This window comes from Pecten maximus, unplaced genomic scaffold (assembly GCF_902652985.1).
Source record: "Pecten maximus unplaced genomic scaffold, xPecMax1.1, whole genome shotgun sequence".
Taxonomy (NCBI): Eukaryota; Metazoa; Mollusca; class Bivalvia; order Pectinida; family Pectinidae; genus Pecten; species Pecten maximus.
Genome location: NW_022982685.1, coordinates 7,338 through 32,144, shown reverse-complemented (window position 1 = coordinate 32,144; position 24,807 = coordinate 7,338). Strand labels below are relative to the sequence as shown.

The 24,807-nt window shown below is 35.2% G+C and overlaps 2 protein-coding genes across 2 annotated transcripts; one reads left to right on the top strand and one right to left on the bottom strand.

Annotated features, from left to right (window-relative positions):
• The first annotated feature begins 122 nt into the window (after positions 1 to 122).
• Positions 123 to 9,868, top strand: LOC117320743 (U11/U12 small nuclear ribonucleoprotein 48 kDa protein-like). Its single transcript, XM_033875252.1, has 8 exons — positions 123 to 377; positions 1,696 to 1,852; positions 3,832 to 3,948; positions 4,386 to 4,455; positions 4,906 to 4,959; positions 6,269 to 6,454; positions 7,713 to 7,843; positions 8,245 to 9,868. Exons 2-8 carry the CDS (start codon positions 1,730 to 1,732, stop codon positions 8,743 to 8,745), a joined length of 1,182 nt encoding a protein of 393 aa, XP_033731143.1. The 5' UTR covers positions 123 to 377; positions 1,696 to 1,729; the 3' UTR covers positions 8,746 to 9,868.
• A 10,290-nt stretch (positions 9,869 to 20,158) lies between these two features.
• LOC117320744 lies at positions 20,159 to 23,395 on the bottom strand. The gene is made up of 2 exons (XM_033875253.1): positions 22,934 to 23,395; positions 20,159 to 21,414 (listed from the first exon to the last, which is right to left on the bottom strand). The coding sequence occupies exons 1-2, from the start codon at positions 23,049 to 23,051 to the stop codon at positions 20,720 to 20,722; spliced, it is 813 nt and encodes a 270-aa protein (XP_033731144.1). The 5' UTR covers positions 23,052 to 23,395; the 3' UTR covers positions 20,159 to 20,719.
• Positions 23,396 to 24,807: the final 1,412 nt, after the last annotated feature.

Here is a 24,807-nt window from a genome sequence, read left to right as displayed (position 1 = left end):
GTGTTTTTACCTTTTTTGAGTTAGAGCTAATTGTGTCATAAATGCATTTTGTGGCTAAAAGTTAGAAGTAGAAGTGTTAATTCATTATAGCACAATTTTTATTAAGTAATGTGATTTGACAGAAACCTACATTGTGTGTAGTGTTTATCATTATTGGAATTCTGTCAACAGGCAGATCTATTGGGAGTGGCACATATTCCCAATCCACTTTCTTTCAAAGTTAGGTGGTTCTTAACTTGCATTGCTTTATAATTAGTCACTGGCCAATCAGAATAGGCGTTACTTCACGCTTACGGAAGTACACTTTCACAGTTCCCCGGATGACGATGAACGACAACAAAACTACCGATGTGTACATGTGCTGACCGAAGTGAAAGGTAGCAGAATGTTATAACCATTTGATTGTGTAGAAATACATGAATATATACAGCGAAACATTCTGTACTGAAGTCGTAGAAACATTAGCTATGACGTGCAGTATTTATTAATTCGATACTGCACAAATATAATGCTTTTGAGCGTGACCAGTTTTGACGGATATTTCAGCTGCCTTTACCTTGGCGGGGGCGGGGGATTGGTCGTAGCGACTAGCATCAATTACATATAGTTACAGACATTATTCCATAGCATTTCAAAGGTTGTAATATGATTATATGTACTGTATGTATATATTGGGGGTATATAAAATCTACATGAAGCTCCCAAATGTAACATGTTTTGAGAAATAATAAGCTTAGTTTTCTTGATTTAAACTTTGTAAGAACACAAAACAGTTAACACTATAAAGGATATTTGGTCTTTTTGCTGAGTTCTGATTCAGGTGGTTAGTTGCACTGTCACTTACAAAATGGCTAGTCAACAGTGTGATATTTAACCAGTATGAATTGAGGGTCTAAATGGACGGCATACAATTGAACACCAATACGGGACTTAATGAGTGTTTTGGGGTAAATAAATTCCTCATGTATCCACAATATAAGGTAGGTGTTATGTCATAAGCAATTTTATTTTATCTGTACCAAAATCTTAGCAACGCCAAACAGTGTCAGAGAATTCCACGTTTTCATATAGTAATGCGCTCTGGTCCTCCACCAGACATGGTGTCAGGGCCAGAGGAAACTCTGGCTAGTCATGCATAGCACTGACAGTGTACCTCAGCTAGCTAAAGGTATCTGCCTATTTTTTTGGTTCAGACGTCAACCGATGCCTGTTATAAGTTTCTTGTCATGTTAACGTTATCCTCTGTTATTGTTGGAGTAAGAACTGTGTAACCAATAGGATGGACATAGTGCAAAATGACCAGACAATGACTCAAACTTTAACCCATGCATGACTTCCGAAATGCAGACCAACACTCTAACCTATACTTAGCTCCCAACTTGTCATCGATTGACGATCAGGTCATATCCATTTGATGTCTCTACAGTTGTAAGAGATGGTACAGGTTGCTCTAGATCTAGATCTGAAGAAAATAACATTCTTATAATATTTTGTCAATACAAAATCAACATGTACTTAGAGATATATATGGATTTCTTTTCAAGACTTTAATATAATAAAATAAGGTCAAATCAAGTTTTATTTTATGTCGGCACACAGTGAAACAATATAGCATTAGCTTACGAAACTATTTGTTCCATCACAATCTGCCAGTCAAATCTTTGTACAATGTTTGAGATCAGCTTATTTTTGCAGGATGTAAAACTGGTTATCCTTAAAGGCGGAGAGCATGGATGCTGCTATGGAGAAAGAATCCTTTATCAGTGGCCTAAAACAATTTGTGGATGTGTGTCAAAATGACCTCAACAACATTCTCCAGGGTATAGGATGGACAGCAGAGAATATTTTGGAGGTATGTAGATATAGTCAGGGGAAATTCTACCAACTTGAGTCAGGGAAAATTCTACCAGCCTGAGTCAGGGAAAATTCTACCAGCCTGAGTCAGGGGAAATTCTACCAGCCTAAGTCAGGGGAAATTCTACCAGTCTGAGTCAGGGGAAATTCTACCAGTCTGAGTCAGGGGAAATTCTACCTGTCTGAGTCAGGGGAAATTCTACCAGTCTGAGTCAGGGGAAATTCTACCAGCCTGAGTCAGGGGAAATTCTACCAGCCTGAGTCAGGGGAAATTCTACCAGCCTGAGTCAGGGGAAATTCTACCAGCCTGAGTCAGGGGAAATTCTACAAGTCTGACTCAGGGGAAATTCTACCAGTCTGAGTCGGGGGAAATTCTACCTGTCTGACTCAGGGGAAATTCTACCAGTCTGAGTCGGGGGAAATTCTACCAGCCTGAGTCAGGGGAAATTCTACCAGCCTGAGTCAGGGGAAATTCTACAAGTCTGACTCAGGGGAAATTCTACCAGCCTGAGTCAGGGGAAATTCTACCAGCCTGAGTCGGGGGAAATTCTACCTGTCTGACTCAGGGGAAATTCTACCAGTCTGAGTCGGGGGAAATTCTACCAGCCTGAGTCAGGGGAAATTCTACCAGCCTGAGTCAGGGGAAATTCTACCAGCCTGCGTCAGGGGAAATTCTACCAGCCTGAGTCAGGGGAAATTCTACCAGCCTGAGTCAGGGGAAATTCTACAAGTCTGACTCGGGGGAAATTCTACCAGTCTGAGTCGGGGGAAATTCTACCAGCCTGAGTCAGGGGAAATTCTACAAGTCTGACTCAGGGGAAATTCTACCAGTCTGAGTCGGGGGAAATTCTACCTGTCTGACTCAGGGGAAATTCTACCAGTCTGAGTCGGGGAAATTCTACCAGCCTGAGTCAGGGGAAATTCTACCAGCCTGAGTCAGGGGAAATTCTACAAGTCTGACTCAGGGGAAATTCTACCAGCCTGAGTCAGGGGAAATTCTACCAGCCTGAGTCGGGGGAAATTCTACCTGTCTGACTCAGGGGAAATTCTACCAGTCTGAGTCGGGGGAAATTCTACCAGCCTGAGTCAGGGGAAATTCTACCAGCCTGAGTCAGGGGAAATTCTACCAGCCTGCGTCAGGGGAAATTCTACCAGCCTGAGTCAGGGGAAATTCTACCAGCCTGAGTCAGGGGAAATTCTACCAGCCTGAGTCAGGGGAAATTCTACAAGTCTGACTCGGGGGAAATTCTACCAGTCTGAGTCGGGGGAAATTCTACCTGTCTGACTCAGGGGAAATTCTACCAGCCTGAGTCAGGGAAATTCTACCTGTCTGAGTCAGGGGAAATTCTACCAGTCTGAGTCGGGGGAAATTCTACCAGCCTGAGTCAGGGGAAATTCTACCTGTCTGAGTCAGGGAAATTCTACCTGTCTGAGTCAGGGGAAATTCTACCAGTCTTGGTCAGAGGAAATTCTACTAGCCTGGGACGGGGGAAATTCTACCAGCCTGAGCCAGGGGAAATTCTACCAGTCTGACTCAGGGGAAATTCTACCAGTCTACAGGGGAAATTCTACCAGTCTGATTCCTGGCTAATGATATATATATTTAAAGTGGCAGAATTATTCAATATTAAATAAATAGTATATATTAATGAGATATAATGATGATCTCCTGTGATTAAAAAAACCCAACCTTATTGCAATAAATGATCATGATAACACCATACTTAGATTTAACCTCTTTGCTGTGACAGTGATTTTTGCATTATAGATAATTTTATCCTTCTATATTTCTTTGCGCTTGCTGCTAAGATTTTCAGAACCTACATTTAAAGTTTCCTTTTATATCTTTTACTAATTAATTGATTTTGAAAATGATGTCTGGGAAAAGAACCTAAAAAGTCATTTTATTTTGTTGGAATTACATAAATGTTGTATTACATGTAATCAGTTATATTTGTTTGTATTTTTTGTGCACAGCATGACGATCGAGGTCTTTGTCCACATGACAGTAACCATGTGATGCCAGCTGCCAGTCTAGACAAACATACAGCCATATGTCCGCTGTTGAAGAAAGGCTACACAAAGGAGGAAGCAGTAAGCATCATTTAGACTGAGCAAACTCATCAATGTCATAGTGTACACTATATACATGTGATGCCCAAGCTCACTTGTATTGATAAAGCTCACCAGTATACACCTTAGACTGATAAAGCTCACCAGTATACACCTTAGACTGATAAAGCTCACCAGTATACACCTTAGACTGATAAAGCTCACCAGTGTATAACTTACTCTTAACAGACTTGCTGATGTATTTTACATCAACCTCAGTCACAAATTATGGTTGGCATGATTTGGGATTGTCAGATTGTAAATAATTATGTGGTTAGTAGTGATAAAATGAGTCTAGCCCATTTTCATATAAAAATTTGCTTTTAAATCATGAGGAAAGTCTTGTTTGTGAATTTCAATCCCTTACCAAATGAATATATGTGCTGTGTGTTTGTATTTTTACATCATTTTATCATTAGATTCAACAGAGAGAAAGTAGCCGATTTTTCTATGAAGGCCAGGAAGCCAGTGTGCCAACCGTGAAAATTGGTTTGTATAATTCACACAAAATGTTAGGCTTTCTGTCTCTATAGGGACAGCATTGTGCCTAATGGTGATAGATAATTCAACCGTCCTCTTTCCAAGTAGATAATCCAGATATCCTTATTCCCAGTTGCTAATCTACCTACCTTCATTCCCAGTAGATAATCCGACCACCTTCATTCCCAGTAGATAATCCAGCCACCTTCATTCCCAGTAGATAATCCAGCCACCTTCATTTCCAGTAGATAATCCAGTCACCCCAATTCCCAGTAGATAATCCAGCCACCTTCATTCCCAGTAGATAATCCAGTCACCTTCATTCCCAGTAGATAATCCGACCACCTTTAATTTCAGTAGATAATCCAGCCACCTTCATTCCCAATAGATGATCAAGTAACTATTTTTCCTCAGTAGAAAATCCAACTATGAGTAAAGTATCACTTGTTTTTATTTCAGATCAGGAGCTGACAAACAAGATTCTCTGGGATCATCATGTGAAGAACCGATCAAGTAAGATATATTGCTATAGTGAAGTTGATGTATAGTGCTTTACATACCGACTATATGTATGTATATTTGTAGGTAAACACTGCAGCAGTAATATTAGGTATGAAACTAAGCTTGATTAGTGTTGGGGAAATCACTGTCCTCAATGACATGAAATGCACTAGAATTTTAGAATGATCGTAATGCTAATAAGGCAAAAACATGTACAGGATGAACATGTTATGTACATGTATGTTATTTCCTGATTTCCTGGGAATGACTAAACGTTCTTTATCACAATTTTCAGAGAAGTACTAGATTAGTTTTGAAATCAGAATGGCCACCTCTTAGCCTGTACAGTATATTAAAGATAAAAAAAATATCTACCTACTCTTTCATTTCCAAACACACTCTTTGTTCTAACCATTGGAACAGACTCTTAGTTTAAATATGTGGCGAACAAATTCAACAGTAACAGTTACTGTTAAAAGGCGAATTATATTTTGTGTTAAAAAGAAAATTGTGTAATCGGCTCTGAAAAAAATAAAGCATTGTGAATCTTGTTGATATAAAAGCTCTCTTGTTCGGTTTTAAATAGGGTGTTGAAAAATATGGCCACAAACTTGATTTGATTCTGTATACACCCAGGATGTGAAAAGTTATTTTTAGATAATACTTAGTCCAGGGGATAGTTACTGTATATTGTTATACCCTTGGTGTCAGCCTCGGCCATAGACAGCTAGGTTAAGGTTTTTATAAAACAGTGTTGTGTCAAAAGTAATGAAGATACAGCTTAGGCATATCACATATGTGTTACTTTTGACAAGACCTTTCCATTGATACTACATTTGCAGACCTGCTGACCTTGATTGTGACCTTTGACCTACTTCAAATTTAAAAATCTTTTAACCTTGGCCACAGTAAGTTTACCATGAGAGATGGGGCTTTCATATTTGACATGTTCCATGTCACAAAATCTTTCTTTTGGTACTTCATTTGCGGACCTGCTGACCTTAATTATGAACTTCTGAATTTCTTTCCACTCGTCAAGCAATGTTGTCTTCTGATAACACTTGTCTTGTTAAAATTTGCTCTATACTGACAACTTTGGCAAAGATCATTGGTCAAAATTAATACTTATTCCTAAAACTAAGTGAAAAAAGATTTGATAATTTGTAACAAATTGATACCTTAACAAACTTTTAGTAAAGACATCAGATTACTTAGATTTTTTTGTTCCATCCAGGCAAAATAGAAGTTACACGGGAAAGTTGATTACACATATTAAGAATAGTTGAACAATGTTCTAAAGCCAAGTTGGTGTTTGTTGTAGTATTTTATGGCCAGAAAGATGATTGTTTGACGAGAGACAATCAAGAGGTTCGACTGACTGCCTCAGAAAGAGCTGCCATTTACGAACATGTTGTGTCGAAAGCAAAGGAGGAGCGTGAATTTATGCCACTTGATGATGAATTTCTCACCATGAATCTGGAAGAATTTGTCAAGAAAAAAATAACAGGTATGCATTGTAAGAGTTGGGAGTAGCTATTTGTGGCTATGACAGTTTAGAGTCATAATAATTATAATGAATTTGCATGAAGCTTTAGCATCGCTGGGGGTTAATCTCTCTAAACCTCTGGAATATACTGTGGATAAAAAAAGAGTCTAGTTTGAAAATTTAATGTGAATTAAATGAATCTCATAGTCACCATACCATTTAATTGACTGGCTTTGAACTTCACTGCTAGTCCTCTGTAATCGTGGTCTGTGGTCCATGGCTTTGGGTTCTGTCCCCTGGCCGAGACATACCAGAGTCTTTAGAAATGGTAGTTGCTACTCCTGCTAAGCGCTCAGCATATTAGGAGTTGGACGACTGGTTCACCCGTTGTCAGTATAATGTGACTGGGTGTCCTGATTGGTGTCTTTGGCAGTATGCTTCAGTTAGGTAGCACTATAAATCGGCAAAAGTTCCCGCCTATCAAAAGGAGACTTAACACGAACATACATGTACCGCAGCCTCCCAAAACACACATACACACCCACCACACGCATGCATATTGCACACACCGGTGGCCTTCCTTAAATGACCTTGGCTGTTGATAGGATGTTAAACAAATAAAACCAAACCAAACCATGGTCTATTCGTCTTCTTGTCGGTCATTTGTCTGTAAAGTATCCTTTTTATCACTAAGCAGAGAAAAGATAAGTCTCTCAAAGGTCCAATTGATGATCATTCAATGGCAGATGCCAAGATCCCTGGGCTGTGATCTCAATCTTGTTTCAGACACCAATCATTTGCCATGAGTGATCATGACACATTCCAGGGGTGCAGAGAGCAAAAGTGAAATTAACCCCTGCTTGAGAAACAATGGTGTTATCAGTGATATTTCTATATATTCCTTTATTAAGTGTATTACATTTTCAGAAGTTTTAAAATCTTAATTTAGATATAGTTCTTAAATGCTTTTAATTATTCAAATTTTCAAGGATAAATAATATTCAGTACATGATTCTGGCCAAATTTTTTAATTCATCAGTATAGCAAGATATGCTTTGTTATACTTATTGAAGAGGAATGCTGATATTGGCCATGGGTATTCAATTTTTGTATGCCCTTAATAATTATTCAAATTCTTTTTTCCATATTTATTGTGAATGTGAATTTATCTTTTTCTGGGGGTTTGATCATCCAATTTCCATTCAGATAAAATGGAACAAAAATTAAAAGCTGTTCTGAGAGAAAAAAAAGAATTGCTTAAATCTTGATTTACATACAGGAAAGGATGGCTCCACTGGCAACAATCCGTCGAACTACTTAGAATACATCAAAACTGAACGGGACTATAAACGCCGTCGACAGACATACAGAGCCAAGAATGTCTACACTACAAAGAAATCCTATACTGAGGTAAGTATTATTCTTTCTTGGTGTAATTCATGAAATTCTCATTTTAAAAAGTTCTGAGGATGCACTCCGCATTTTCAGACAACAAATTACATAAATTATACTCTGAATTGCCTGACATAAAGAATGATCTCTAAGTTTTCGTGTCACAAACTGTTTATGTAAAAAGTGTACTTTGTTTTAAGTTCATTTCATAAATTGGTCAAGAATAACTTAATTAATGCTACTTTGTGTTCGAATTAATATTTTTCCTCCTTTGCAAAAGGGAGTCTGATGAAAATACTCGATGGTGAAAAGCTACTGTAGCATATTGGAAATTTCAATACTTTATAGTAATTTAGAAGTTGTACAGCCTAAAATCTAAAAATGTTCTGAAGTGTTTCAATTACTCATTTGTTTTACAGGTTATAAGAGATGTTATAGAAAACCAGACAGATCTTTTTGCATCCTTTATGAATCTAGAAAGTCGAAGAAATACAGAAAAAGAAGACACGGAAGAAATCTCGAAAGGACAAAGCTCGGATCGAATTGGTGTTGAAACTGAGGAATTATTGATGGACAGAAAGAAAAATTATTCATCCTCAAGAGATAGATCTAGAGAAAGAAGTGTAGTTAGGTCTAAAGAAAGAAAGTTTGACAGATCAGGAGAACGAGAAAGTCGTCGGCAAAGGAATTCAGATTATATTGACAGTAGATCTGATGAGAGAATTAGGGAAAGGGGTGCTGAGCAATCTCTGGAAAGGGACAATTTAGGAGATATTGACCAACGAGATGAGGAAAGGGAAAAGGGGAGGAAAAGGTCAATGTCATTGTCAGAAGGCAGTGAGAGCGATACCAGCAAACGACACAAGAAACATCACAAGAAACATAAGCATAAACACAAACATAAACATAAGTCAAAATAGGTCAAATAAGGTCACAGTGTTATTCATCATAGTAGGTCACCTAAGGTCACAGTATCATACTTACAGTAGATCCTGTAAGGTCATAGAAAAATGATCAAATTAAGCTACAAATTTATTGTAGGTTCCATACTGTCGAAGTAAAATACAAAAAGTAGATAAACAAGAAGGTCATAAAAGGGTCACACGGTCATAGGATAGGGTCACAGAAAAATGGAATAAGCCAGGTGACATTTGGTCGCTGTCAAAGTGGATAAAATTCTGTTAATGGTTATTACGTACGGTCAAGTTGCACTAAAGTATATACTGTATTTCATTTTTCATCTCTCTGTGCAGTATATTGGTCGGATTATATATCTCATTCATTTGCCGTGTGATTACAATACTTAACTTTTGTATCATGTTTGTTATTAGGGATTTACATCCTCGCAACAGCTAAGGTCGTAGGAGTGATGTCTGGATGATAATTGAGGTCACTGACATACACTTATATATTGGTATCACACTGAAATGCCATTCATCGGCACAGGGACCTGACAAAAATTCACAATTCTTGTTCCCGTGCATTTCCGTCCGGACTGTGAGTTTTCCGGACTATCGGCGTCCGGATTATCGCGGGTCCACTGTATATATATATATATATATATATATATAAGAGCATGTTCTATCAGTCACATTACACAATGAGATAATATGAAATCGTGATAAACACATTCATTTTATGCGATTGCACGATTTAATGTATTGTGACGAAACTGCATCCGAGGTATACTTCATGTATTGATAAGCGAATTTTTATTAAGCATATGAAAAAATGTAATTGCTGTAATTAAATATACACCAATATTATGTATTGCTACATGTATGCATATGCATGGAAGAAAATAAAAAAATTCCAAAACAAAAAAAAACTATCTACACTATTGACAATAGGGATACTGAATATACCTACCTAACTATCTACACTATTGACAACAGGGATTCTGAATACAACTACCTAACTATCTACACTATTGACAACAGGGATTCTGAATACAACTACCTAAATATCTACACTATTGACAACAGGGATTCTGAATACAACTATCTACAATATTGACAACAAGAATACTGAATACAACTACCTAAATATCTACACTATTGACAACAGGAATTCTGAATACAACTACCTAAATATTTACACTATTGACAACAGGAATTCTGAATATACCTACATGTACCTAACTATCTACACTATTGACAACAGGAATTCTGAATACAACTACCTAAATATCTATACTTGTGACAACAAGAATTCTGAATACAACTACCTAACTATCTACACCATTGACAACAGGAATTCTGAATACAACTACCTAACTATCTACACTATTGACAACAGGAATACTGAATACAACTACCTAACTATATACACTATTGACAACAGGAATTCTGAATACAACTACCTAACTATATACACTATTGACAACAGGAATTCTGAATACTACTACTTAACCTCTATGTATTACCCTTAGTACAATATAAAGTTCTGCTATAACATTGTAATACCACTCGGGCAGACAAGAATGAGTAGCAATTTATTTGGTGGTTATATGACCACTGCGCTACTATCTACACTATTGCCAACAGGAATTCCATTATCTACTAGCATGTGTGTATATCTTTAACTACACATACAGTTTGTCAGACTACTACTCCCAGTGCTCTCTTATGTATAAGGTTCAGAGCTTACAATATATTAGGAAGGGTATGAAGTTCATGGAATAGATTGGATTGGGAAGGGTTAAAGGTCCATAGCATACATTGTATGGGAAAGTGTATGAAGTCCACATGGTAATTATAAAGTTCATAGGGTACATTGTATTGGTAAGGGTAAGCAGTTCATCAGGATCATTGTATTGGGAAGTGTATGAATTTAATAGGGTACATTATATTGGTATTAGGAAAGGTGTACAGTTCATACAGGAAATTGTAATGGAAAGAGTATACAGATCAAAGGGTACATTGTATTGGGAAGGAACTGATTAAACCATAAGACATATGAAACATTATGGTGAAACATTATTAGATTAGGTTTTAAATACACATACATTTAGTGCATTAATATCTAATAATGATTCCCTAAAATATGTTACAACGGAACTGACCGTACAGAACGGACCTACAAACTATAGCGGGAGGCCTGGCAAACAGCAAAGTCAACCTTTCCGATAAATGACGTTAGCTCGTGTAATTCTGGTGCTTATGAGTGTCGTGAGATGCCGAACAGTGTCGGTAATAGTCGTCGGAGATATAATGGTAATCGCATTACTACCTCACATGTGTGAAGACAGAATGTTGAGCATTCTACATATATAATTGATTGCAATTAACATGTAAATGGCCATTCCAATAAAAAGTTCACATTTCAGGAAAACAGGAGACTGGACAATTGCTACTTGAACTTTATGTCCACCAACATTCATAGTTAGCTTCATGTACTTGTATCACGAAATAGCGTCGTTACTTTGGAAAATGTCAATGTTTCAGTACTTTCAGTACTTTGATTTCTCCTGGATGCATGTTGAGGGGTTATCTCCCTTCCTTTACCATATGGGGAAGACTTTAAAAATGAACTAATTGACACGTCATCCGGCGCACTATTTTAAGATGTCTCTTTCTAACATATTGTTTACATCAGATTTAACTTTGAAAACGCTTGCTTTCTTTGATAAATGTTTGCTTAGAAAGAAAAATAGTTTCGCTTTCCCCACCGAACCACGTAGTAGGAAGTCGACTGAAATATCAAAATATCGTAAAACACCAACAAAACATGTCTAGTAGAGTACATTCAAACAAACAATATACAATATTTTTACATTGACTTCCACAAACACATGGTTAGTTATTTATAACATTAACTCTGTATAGGATACAATTCAAACTATGTCATGAATTTTCAAAGTAGAACTGATATTTTTATACGTATTGTTTTAATTTCTGAAATATGAAGTGACCAGTTTGTATCTTCACTAAACATCATATAGAGATCACTAGTATAATACAAACACCTCCAATATCATATTGATACCACCAAAATCGCAAAGAGATGATCGATATCATACATGTATCACTAACATCATACAAAATCCACCAATATCACACTGAGATCAACAATACCATACAGATACCAACAATATCATATACAAACAAATGTTGTAGAGATCATCAATACCATACATATATCACTAACATGTTACCTACACAGATCACCAATACCATACGAATCTCACCAATACTACAAAGATATCACCAAAACCATACAGATATCATCAATACCATACAGATATCGACAATACCATACAGATATCATCGATACCATACAGATATCGACAATACCATACAGATATCATCAATACAATACAGATATCACCAATACAATACATTTATCATCAATACTATACAGATATCATCAATACTATACAGATATTACCAATACAATACATATATCATCAATACCATACAGATATCACCAATACAATACATTAATCATCAATACTATACACGTATCACCAATACAATACATTAATCACCAATACAATACAGATATTACCAATACAATACATTTATCATCAATACTATACAGATATCATCAATACTATACAGATATTACCAATACAATACATATATCATCAATACCATACAGATATTACCAATACAATACATTTATCATCAATACTATACAGATATCATCAATACTATACAGATATTACCAATACAATACATATATCATCAATACAATACAGATATCACCAATACAATACATTAATCATCAATACCATACAGATATCGACAATACCATACAGATATCGACAATACCATACAGATATCATCAATATCATACAGATATCATCAATACAATACAGATATCACCAATACAATACATTAATCATTAATACAATACAGATATCATCAATACTATACATATATCATCAATACAATACAGATATTACCAATACAATACATTAATCATCAATACTATACAGATATCACCAATACAATACATATATCATCAATACCATACAGATATCGACAATACCATACAGATATCATCAATACAATACAGATATCACCAATACAATACATTTATCATCAATACTATACAGATATCACCAATACAATACATTAATCATCAATACAATACAGATATCATCAATACCATAAAGAGATTACCAATACAATACATATATCATCAATACTATACAGATATCACCAATACAATACATATATCATCAATACTATACAGATATCACCAATACAATACATTTATCATCAATACTATACAGATATCACCAATACAATACATTAATCATCAATACAATACAGATATCATCAATACCATACATAAATCATCAATACTATACAGATATTACCAATACCATACATAAATCATCAATACTATACAGATATTACCAATACAATACATTTATCATCAATACTATACAGATATCATCAATACTATACAGATATTACCAATACAATACATATATCATCAATACCATACAGATATTACCAATACAATACATTTATCATCAATACTATACAGATATCATCAATACTATACAGATATTACCAATACAATACATATATCATCAATACAATACAGATATCACCAATACAATACATTAATCATCAATACCATACAGATATCGACAATACCATACAGATATCGACAATACCATACAGATATCATCAATACAATACAGATATCACCAATACAATACATTAATCATTAATACAATACAGATATCATCAATACTATACATATATCATCAATACAATACAGATATTACCAATACAATACATTAATCATCAATACTATACAGATATCACCAATACAATACATATATCATCAATACCATACAGATATCGACAATACCATACAGATATCATCAATACAATACAGATATCACCAATACAATACATTTATCATCAATACTATACAGATATCACCAATACAATACATTAATCATCAATACAATACAGATATCATCAATACCATAAAGAGATTACCAATACAATACATATATCATCAATACTATACAGATATCACCAATACAATACATATATCATCAATACTATACAGATATCACCAATACAATACATTTATCATCAATACTATACAGATATCACCAATACAATACATTAATCATCAATACAATACAGATATCATCAATACCATACATAAATCATCAATACTATACAGATATTACCAATACCATACATAAATCATCAATACTATACAGATATTACCAATACAATACATTTATCATCAATACAATACAGATATCACCAATACAATACATTTATCATCAATACTATACAGATATCACCAATACAATACATATATCATCAATACCATACAGATATCGACAATACCATACAGATATCATCAATACCATACAGATATCACCAATACAATACATATATCATCAATACAATACAGATATTACCAATACAATACATAAATCATCAATACTATACAGATATCACCAATACCATACATATATCATCAATACCATACAGATATCGACAATACCATACAGATATCGACAATACCATACAGATATCGACAATACCATACAGATATCGACAATACCATACAGATATTACTAGTACCATACAGAAATCACCAATATCATACAGATATCGCCAATACCATACCTATATCACCAATATCATACATGTATCACAAAAACCATACAGATATCACCAATATCATACAGATATCACCAATATCATACAGAGATCATCAATATCATACAGATATCATTAATACCATACCTGTATCATCAATATCGTACAAAGATCGCCAATACCATACATGAATCACCAAAACCATACACGTATCACCAAAACCATACAGATATCACCAATATCATACAAACACCACCAAAATCATACCGATATCACCAATTCCATATATGTATCACCAATATCATACAGAGTTCACCAATATCATACAGATACCACCAATATCATACCGATATCACCAATTCCATACAGATATCACCAAAATCATACATGTATCACCAAAACCATACAGATATCACAAATATCATACAAACACCACCAAAACCATACCGATATCACCAATTCCATATATGTTTCACCAATATCATACAGATACCACCTATATCATACCGATATCACCAAAAACATACATGTATCACCAAAACCATTCATGTATTACCAAAACCATACAGATATCACCAATATCATACATATACTACCTATACAATACAGATATCACCAATACAATACATTTATCATCAATACTATAGATATCACCAATACCATATAGAGATTACCAATACCATACGTATATTATCAACATCATGCATATATAACGTATACCATACATATATTTTCAATACCATACATATATTACAAATACCATACAGAGATCGCCAATACTATACAGAGATCACCAATACCATACAGATATTACCGATACCATAAAGAGATCGCCAATACCATGCAGATATCACCAATACCATACAGATATTACTAGTACCATACAGAAATCACCAATATCATACAGATATCGCCAATACCATACCTATATCACCAATATCATACATGTATCACAAAAACCATACAGATATCACCAATATCATACAGATATCACCAATATCATACAGAGATCATCAATATCATACAGATATCATTAATACCATACGTGTATCATCAATATCGTACAAAGATCGCCAATACCATACATGAATCACCAAAACCATACACGTATCACCAAAACCATACAGATATCACCAATATCATACAAACACCACCAAAACCATACAGATATCACCAATTCCATATATGTTTCACCAATATCATACAGATACCACCTATATCATACCGATATCACCAAAAACATACATGTATTACCAAAACCATACAGATATCACCAATATCATACATATACTACCTATACAATACAGATATCACCAATACAATAAATTTATCATCAATACTATAGATATCACCAATACCATATAGAGATTACCAATACCATACATATATCATCAACATCATGCATATATAACGTATACCATACATATATTTTCAATACCATACATATATTACAAATACCATACAGAGATCGCCAATACTATACAGAGATCACCAATACCATACAGATATCACCAATATCATACATGTAACACCAAAATCATACAGCTACCACGAATGTCATGCAGATATTACCAATACCATACAGAGATCGCCAATACCATACAGAGATCACCAATACCATACAGATATCATCAATATCACCAATACCATACAGAGATCACCAATACCATACAGATATCGCCAATACCATACCTATATCACCAATATCATACAGAGTTCACCAATAGTATAGATACCACAAATATCATACCGATATCACCAATACCATACATGTATCACCAATATCATACAAAGATCGCCAATTCCATACATGTATCATCAATATCATACAGAGAACACCATTATCATACAGATATCACCAATATCAAACAGAGATCATCAATATCATACATATCTCATTAATACCATACCTGTATCATCAATATCGTACAAAGACCGCCAATACCATACATGAATCACCTAAACCATACCTGTATCACCAAAACCATACATGTATCACCAAAACCATACAGATATCACCAATATCATACAGATATCACCAATATGATACAGATATCACCAATATCATACAAATACCGCCAAAATCATACTGATATCACAATTCCATATATGTGTCACCAATATCATACAGAGTTCGCCAATATCATACAGATACCACCAATATCATACCGATATCACCAATTCCATACAGATATCACCAAAATCATACATGTATCACCAAAACCATTCATGTATCACCAAAACCATACAGATATCACCAATATCATACAAATACCGCCAAAATCATACCAATATCACCAATTCCATATATGTATCACCAATATCATACAGAGTTCACCAATATCATACAGATACCACCAATATCATACCGATATCACCAATTCCATACAGATATCACCAAAACCATACATGTATCACCAAAACCATTCATGTATTACCAAAACCATACAGATATCACCAATATCATACAGTGATCATCAATATCATACAAATATAGCTAATACCAATCAGATATCACCAATATCATACATATATCACCAATACCATACAAATATTACCAACACCATACAGAGATCGCCAACACCATACAGATATCGCCAACACCATAAAGATATAGCTAATATGATACAGATATCACAAATATCTTACAAAGATCGCCAATACCATACAGATATTACCAATACTAACACAGATCACCAATATCATACAGCTATAACCAATACCATACAGATATTACCAAAACCATAACAGATATCACAAATATCATACAGATATCACCAATACCATACATGTATTACCAATATCATACATGTATTACCAATACCATACATGTATTACCAATACCATACTGCAGTCACCAGTACCATACAGAGATCTCAAATAACATACATAGATCTCCAATATCATAGAGATTATCAATATCATATATGTATCACCAATACCATACATATATATCACAAATGCCATACATGTATCACCAATACCATACAGATATCACCAATACCATACAGAAATTACCAATACTAATAGAAATCACCAATATCATACAGATATCACCAAAACCTTACATATATTAGCAATACCATACAGATATTACCAATACCATACAGATATCACCAATACCATACAGATTTCACAAATATCATACAGATATCACCAATAACATGCATATATCACCAATACCATACAGATGTTACCAATACCATAGATATATCACCAATATCATAAAGATATCACCAGTATCATACAGATATCACCAGTATCATACAGATTTTACCAATACTAACGGAGATCACCAATATCAAATAGCTATCACAAATACCACAGATATTACCAATACCATACAGAGATCGCGAATACCATACAGATATCACCAATACTATACAGATATCACCAGTATCATACAGATATCACCAATACCATACAGATATCACCAATACATTACAGAGATCACAAATTTCATACAGACATCACCAATACCACATATGTAACACCAATATCAAATAAAGATCGCTAAAACCATACAGAGATCACTAATATTATACAGATATCACCAATACCATACGATATTACCAATACCATACAGATATTACCAATACCACACAGTTATCACAAACATCTTACATGTATCACTAATATCGTACAGATATCGCCACTACCATACATAACTTCAAACAGATAATACAATACGTAATATTTACCATTGAATGGCACTGCCACTATATAACCCTACCAATTCAGTTGCGTGTTCACCAGCCTATGAACTGCCAACAGGAAGTGATCTCTGCTACTGGTAAGCGCGGGAAATTTGAATTTGAAAATTTCAAAACAAAAATCGCATGACAAATAAAAAATCGCAGATGGTAAATATAAGAATTGAACGGCTTTCAGTTGGCATTCATAGTCAATATGAATTCCAACTGGACAGAGGCAAATTCAACATGAAGCGCTAGTGCGCTTCATGGAATTTGCCTCTTTCCAGTTGGCATTCATATTGACTATGAATGCCAACTGAAAGCCGTTCAATGCTTAAATATTTACATTTACACTGCAGCCCCAGTATATAACTTTACCAAACTCACTTGAAAGTTACGAGTCCATAACTTCCAAATCTTTATCATGACGTCATTATTATAGTGAAGTCATAATTGTAACGTCGGCGATAACGATAGATGGCTGTTAAAAAGGCTGTTCCGTCGTTGACGATGATAATTTGTTCATTCATCGTAGAAGCCAAATTCCTGGATAAAGCCTTTAAAAATCGTTGTCAAATGTAAATATATAAGCATTGAAATGCTTTCAGTTGGAGGCTATGGGCTGATGAATGCCAACTTGACAAAGGCAAATTCAACATGAAGCGCTAGCAGTCCAAAGCTTAAATATATCACAATATCAAACAGCATTACCTAAACATATGACAATCTACTTGCGAGTAAAGGTTATGTCTTCTGAAATAAAAATCATATTGTTTTTGTTCAATAGACAAATGATATGAGCTTTGCAGTTCACATTTTTTACAACTCACTGCAATCCACAAAAAAACTGAAAACAACTCTATGATTTATCATAAGCATCCGTCCGTCGTCCAGAGCCACGTACATGTACATATACATAGCTGCGATGTCGATCATACGAAACAAAATGAAGTATGTTTTATAATCAATAAACGTGGATGTTTAATAACTTTATCAAGTGTGTAAAGTTTCCCTTGCAGCCAGGCAGAAAAACATCAGCCTTTTACCACGGACTACATATATATAGTAATACTTCCGATCTTTGTGAAGGACTTGTGTTCAAATTCATTTGATTTTTTTAAATCATAGAACTCGAATAGGTTCAACAAGATATGTTCAAACTTTGTGTTATCATACGTGTTCATAATACAATTCGTCTACATTCTCTGATTAACAGCCAAAAATCTTAATCGCAGACACAATAATAAACAGATTAACATGGCTGCAACGTGCAACAAACGGTGATAAATAGTGACACTTAAAACTAATTTAAAAATCTACTGGGGGGAAGATATCTTTTCTTCAGACTTTTATACTAGTATATCAATCCTCAGACCTGTGTGTCGATCGTCTGCACTAGTCTGGCAAGTCAATGTTTATATCTTAATACGTAATTTTACTTAACTTCATCACATTGATTCGATAAGTTGATGATAACTTGTGAAGTTGATTGATTTCGTAATGAGAACAAGACAGAAACACAACACGGATGAGAATGCGTGGTTTTAACGTGAATAGAGTAATATTAATTACCAACAGGTACGAATGATGGAACCATCGTATAACATTAAACGGCACTGGCATCTATTGTCGGCAAATTAGCAGCATGTAGGGTTCGCTTTAGATACACATTCTATCAGATTTGAAAAAAGTTAAAAACCTGTCAATTATTAAGGAAAAATGATAAGTTTTTAAAGTGAATAACTTTTCTAGGTAAATTTTCCCTTTTTTGGAGGAGGATTTTTTTATAGCCTAAAAGACCCCTCCCCCCTTTCGAAAATTTTGGATCCGCGCCTGGTGATTCATGCATGTTTTAAGATAAATTATGTATTCTGATTTGCGTAAATAACTTATTTTGTACTACATAAATTATCATTGGGATGTTGAAATGATAATTATTGGCTATCTTTGCGGAGATGGCATACGATTTGAAAAATGAAAAATATGTTAAAATCAAGTGATACGTTGGGGGAATTACCCAGAGAAATGACAACACAACACCATCATTCTCGCCTCGTGGCGGCAACTCTTTATATTTCGGGAAACAACAAAGCAAACTAATATTCGAACCAACATATAAACAACCGGCTGACATTATCCGGAACTAAGAAATTTCATGGTCACCTAAAATATATATTTTACATATATATATAACATGCCCCCACAAAAAAAAAAAACCAAAGTACATACATGTAGTTATTATTTATAAATCAATGATCTGATTATGATAGATCAACATTTAAAATTTCAGTCATTCCACAAAGTCCATATGCCAAATAGAAATGTTACTCATCATAACATAATATATAAAACTGAAACATCATAATCTCACTTGATTAATTAAGACACAATTGCAGCACCACATAACACAATAAACTGTAATATATACATGTATGCTGAAACTAAACTGTATAGTATGTATATATACAGTATTATACACTGTTTATAGGGTTCCCATTGGATAATATTGTCAATATTACTCGACAATGTAAAACATATCATCTATAAAACAGTCTACAACACCGGCTTAAATCACTTCAGTAATGAGATATTGTCAAATTATATAATCACTTATTTATCAGAAATACTAGTAGGTCTTTGGAGTTGATCGAGCATGTCCCATCATCAGACTTTTTCACAATACTGTCAAAATTGGACGGTTTCGCAACAGTGGTCACATGATTGACTTGTGAAGATGTCAAGTTCCTCTTTCTCGACATTTGTTGAGCAAATGGGTTTGTGTCCCACCCAAAGTCATCATCACACAGACTTGTCGGTAGAGAATGGGCTTTCTCCTCACGAACGAATCCAGCTGTGATAGTTTTTGGAGGGTTGATCTGGTGTACATTATTGAAAGGTTGACCTGTTGGTTGAGAAATTAACTTTCCTTCACAAACGGGTTTACCAATATTCAATAGCGCTGTCTTTGGATGACTCGAAGGCGACTTTACACATGATGTAGCAATAACCTCAGGCTTAGGCTCAATGCTGATAGGCTTAACAGGGTTAGGGTCACACTGTGTCATCACACTTACACTACGTAAAACTGGCTTCTGCTTCTGAAATTCCTCCACACAGGCAGGTTCAACAGAAACACCAGAGTCGTCTGTACTCTTTGGAATAACCACCCGATCATGACTCTTAATCCCTTTTCGCCTTTTCCATGCCATGGTTCGTCGCTTACCGTGACTGATCTGTGACGGCGACTTTGATTTCGGTTTAACCTTGGTAATATCACAGGAATCACCATGACCTGTCAAATCTACGATGGCCGACAAGAGCCTGGCAAAATGAAATGAAAAAACTGTAACAATTTTTTTCATGGTACATTTTTTTCACATCTTTTTGTACCATTGTATGGTACAGAAAGATGTGAAAGCGGAGTTGAAATGAGTCAGTCGCTTTTGTATCTTTTTGTACCAAAAAGCGGCCGAAAACAGCCATGGTACAGAAACATATGAAACGGCCAGTCATAAGGGTTACTGAGTTTGACAAATGACTCCCAGATAAAGCTGTCATCACATAGCCTGCCAATTAGTATCCAGAATGTCTGGCTACTGGATGATCCAATCGTCATGTATATTGATGTTGGGCCTGCAAAATGGTCAGTTGTCTATTTTAACTTTTAAATTACTTTTCATTTTAAAAATAACGTCTTTAATAATTTTTCCAGTGACGATTTAGTTGTACATACATTGTCAATGTATCCAATCTGCCTCAACTGCTCGAGTAAAAGAAACTAAAGACACCGATGGGGCCCGTTTTGGGGAAATGGGACCATCAATTATATTACGTAATAAAAACTTCTCGAGTAAAAGAAACTATAGACACCGATGGGTTTCGTTATTACGCTTTTAGCAGTGAAATATCGAAAATTAATCATTCTATAAAAGTGGAAAATGGAAAAAGTTAAAAGATGATCCGATATATTTTGCTATGAAAATGTAATAAACAGCATATCTAACAGCATCTTCAATAATACCAAATGTATTTCACTCATGTGACTAATATTTTGATATTTTTCATGAATGCGCAAATATCGAAATATTAGCCCCACTCGTAAAATAAAGTTGGTTTTACAGAAGACATCGAAGAATATATATATTTTGTAAGACTATTAGAGAAATGCTGTAATGTATTTTCAATCGTTAAATTGTTTATCTCTAAAATAGAAATGACGACATTATACAGGTTTAATTTAATAATTTTTAGCCCCTAAGGTACACCCCAATACTTACACTAAAGATTCGACTCGATTTGTGTCCTCAGAAGTGATTAATAAATTTTGCGGCTTGTTGTGACGGTGTTATCAAACCTTCTGCTATACGGGGTCAGCCCTGGTCATGGTGTTGGATAACGACATTCCGATGTTCTGATGGTACAGTTTTTTCACATCTTTTTGTACCACGGATGGTACAAAAAGATATGAAAAAACTGTAACGTTTTTTTCTTGGTACACTTTTTTCATATCTTTTTGAACCAAAAATGGTACAAAAAGAAATGAAAAAAGTGTAACGCGGTACAAAACCTTTCACATCATTTTGCCGGCTGATACCGGCTTTTGGTACATAAACATGTGAATGTAAGCTGTGATTTTTCCAAAGTAGTTTATAATCTTTCTGTAACACATATAGTACAAAATGATTTGAATTTTCACATCTTTTTGTACCATGGTACACTTTTCTATGGTACAAAAAGATATGAAAAAACTGTACCATTGAAAAAAGTGTTACAGTTTTTTCATTTCATTTTGCCAGGCTCTTGTCGGCCATCGTACAAATCCCACTCAATACTAAGCGATAAATGATGCTGGTCGTCCTTGAGCTCGTATTTAAACGGTAAGGAATCGAACCTCAAGTCATAGGTTTGTAATATTCGTTTTATCTGATTTGGTAGCATCTCAATGGTATAAATCGTGTCAATCACAAAGACAGATGAAACGGCAAAGTGTTTGGATAATACAGTCACATCATAGGCATAACACGCATCAAACGGTCACAGCGGCTGCCTGCCACACACGTGCTTACGCAAATAATAAGTTCACATTACCAGGGACATATTTATATATCTTATTATACGTCCCTGACATTACAATTCGACGATAAAATCAAAATAAGACGATGAGGCACTTGCTTGGCAGTTGAGGTTTCCTTGAGTTTGGATTCCCCACCATGTTACAATCGAGGGATACGTTGGGGGAATTACCCAGAGAAATGACAACACAACACCATCATTCTCGCCTCGTGGCGGCAACTCTTTATATTTCGGGAAACAAAAAAGCAAACTAATATTCGAACCAACATATAAACAACCGGCTGACATTATCCGGAACTAAGACATTTCATGGTCACCTAAAATATATATTTTACATATATATAACAAAAAATTGCACACCCCCACTTTTTGACGACTTCCTATACGCTACAGCACTCTACTGCATAGTTTTATATATATAAGAAGATCTTCCTATGTATACCACTAGCGGATCCAAGGGGATCCAAGGGGAGCCCCCCCCCCCCCCCCCCCCCCCTTTTTCGGATGAGGAAAAAAAATAAAGCCACAAAAACAAAAACGCCTATGCCACCCCACCCCTTTTTCAAATTTCTGGATCCGCGCCTGTATACTGTCAAATTCGGTACACGAGAACTTTACTTTTAAACTAAATGTAAATTAGATATTGTTATAAGTAAGAAGAAACTCTTCAATAATCTTCGGGCAAAACATGCACGCGAAAAATGCATCCCGAAAAGAATCAGGCGACCTTTTAACCTCATGCATATGTAAATGAGCGCGTGCTCGATGAATCTGGAAAGGTTGAGGACGCAGCTAGCTTGCAAAATGGCGTTTTGGACCGTTTTGGTGGAAGAATTCGGTGATATTTTCATGGATTAATTCGTATTTGGATGAAAACATTCGTAGTGAGTGATACGGTAGGTTAAAGATGAATGTTTCGTTGATATTATTGACAGTGTCAGTTTGGAAAACTGCGTTTTTAGGTGAAGTGTTGACTCGTACGTGGCGGAGTTGTCTCCGTCCTTTGCACAATAGGCTACCCAGACCCCTGCCATTTCATTCATTCTTAATGTCCCACAATACATTCTCTGAAATGAAGGATTTTCCGGAAACAAAAATCGTTCTTAAATATCTTTATAGTAGTATTCCTAAGTTTTTTTAAACACCATCACAAACTTGTGGGAGCACGTCAGAACATTGTCAAAGCAGGGCACCTGTGGTCGAAGAAGCATAGTGCATATATGGAAGTAAACACCCTTACATGTGACGACTTGTACAGGGAACTGCATTGAAGTTTAGCGAAAGGACCTACGGAACTAACGTTCAACGATGCTGATTGGTTCAATTTGTAACTCGTTTACCTGTCAATCTATACTGCGAAGTATGTGGGCGGAGCCTGTTCAGTGTTCAAACGTTGAAACAGCCGGTGTGTCGGTAAAAGCCTTTCATGTCGGTGGGAGTGATTTCCTCTATGGCACGTATGATAGAGAGTTTTAAGTTCACACTCGCAAGTTCCCGGAATCGTTCTTGGGTCGTTAAAGATTTAATTTTCGCAAAACAATTTTCAACTGGATTTAGATCCGGTGAATATACAGGCAAGAATGTATAGCCGACACCCTGCATTTGGAAAAACTGTGAAAGG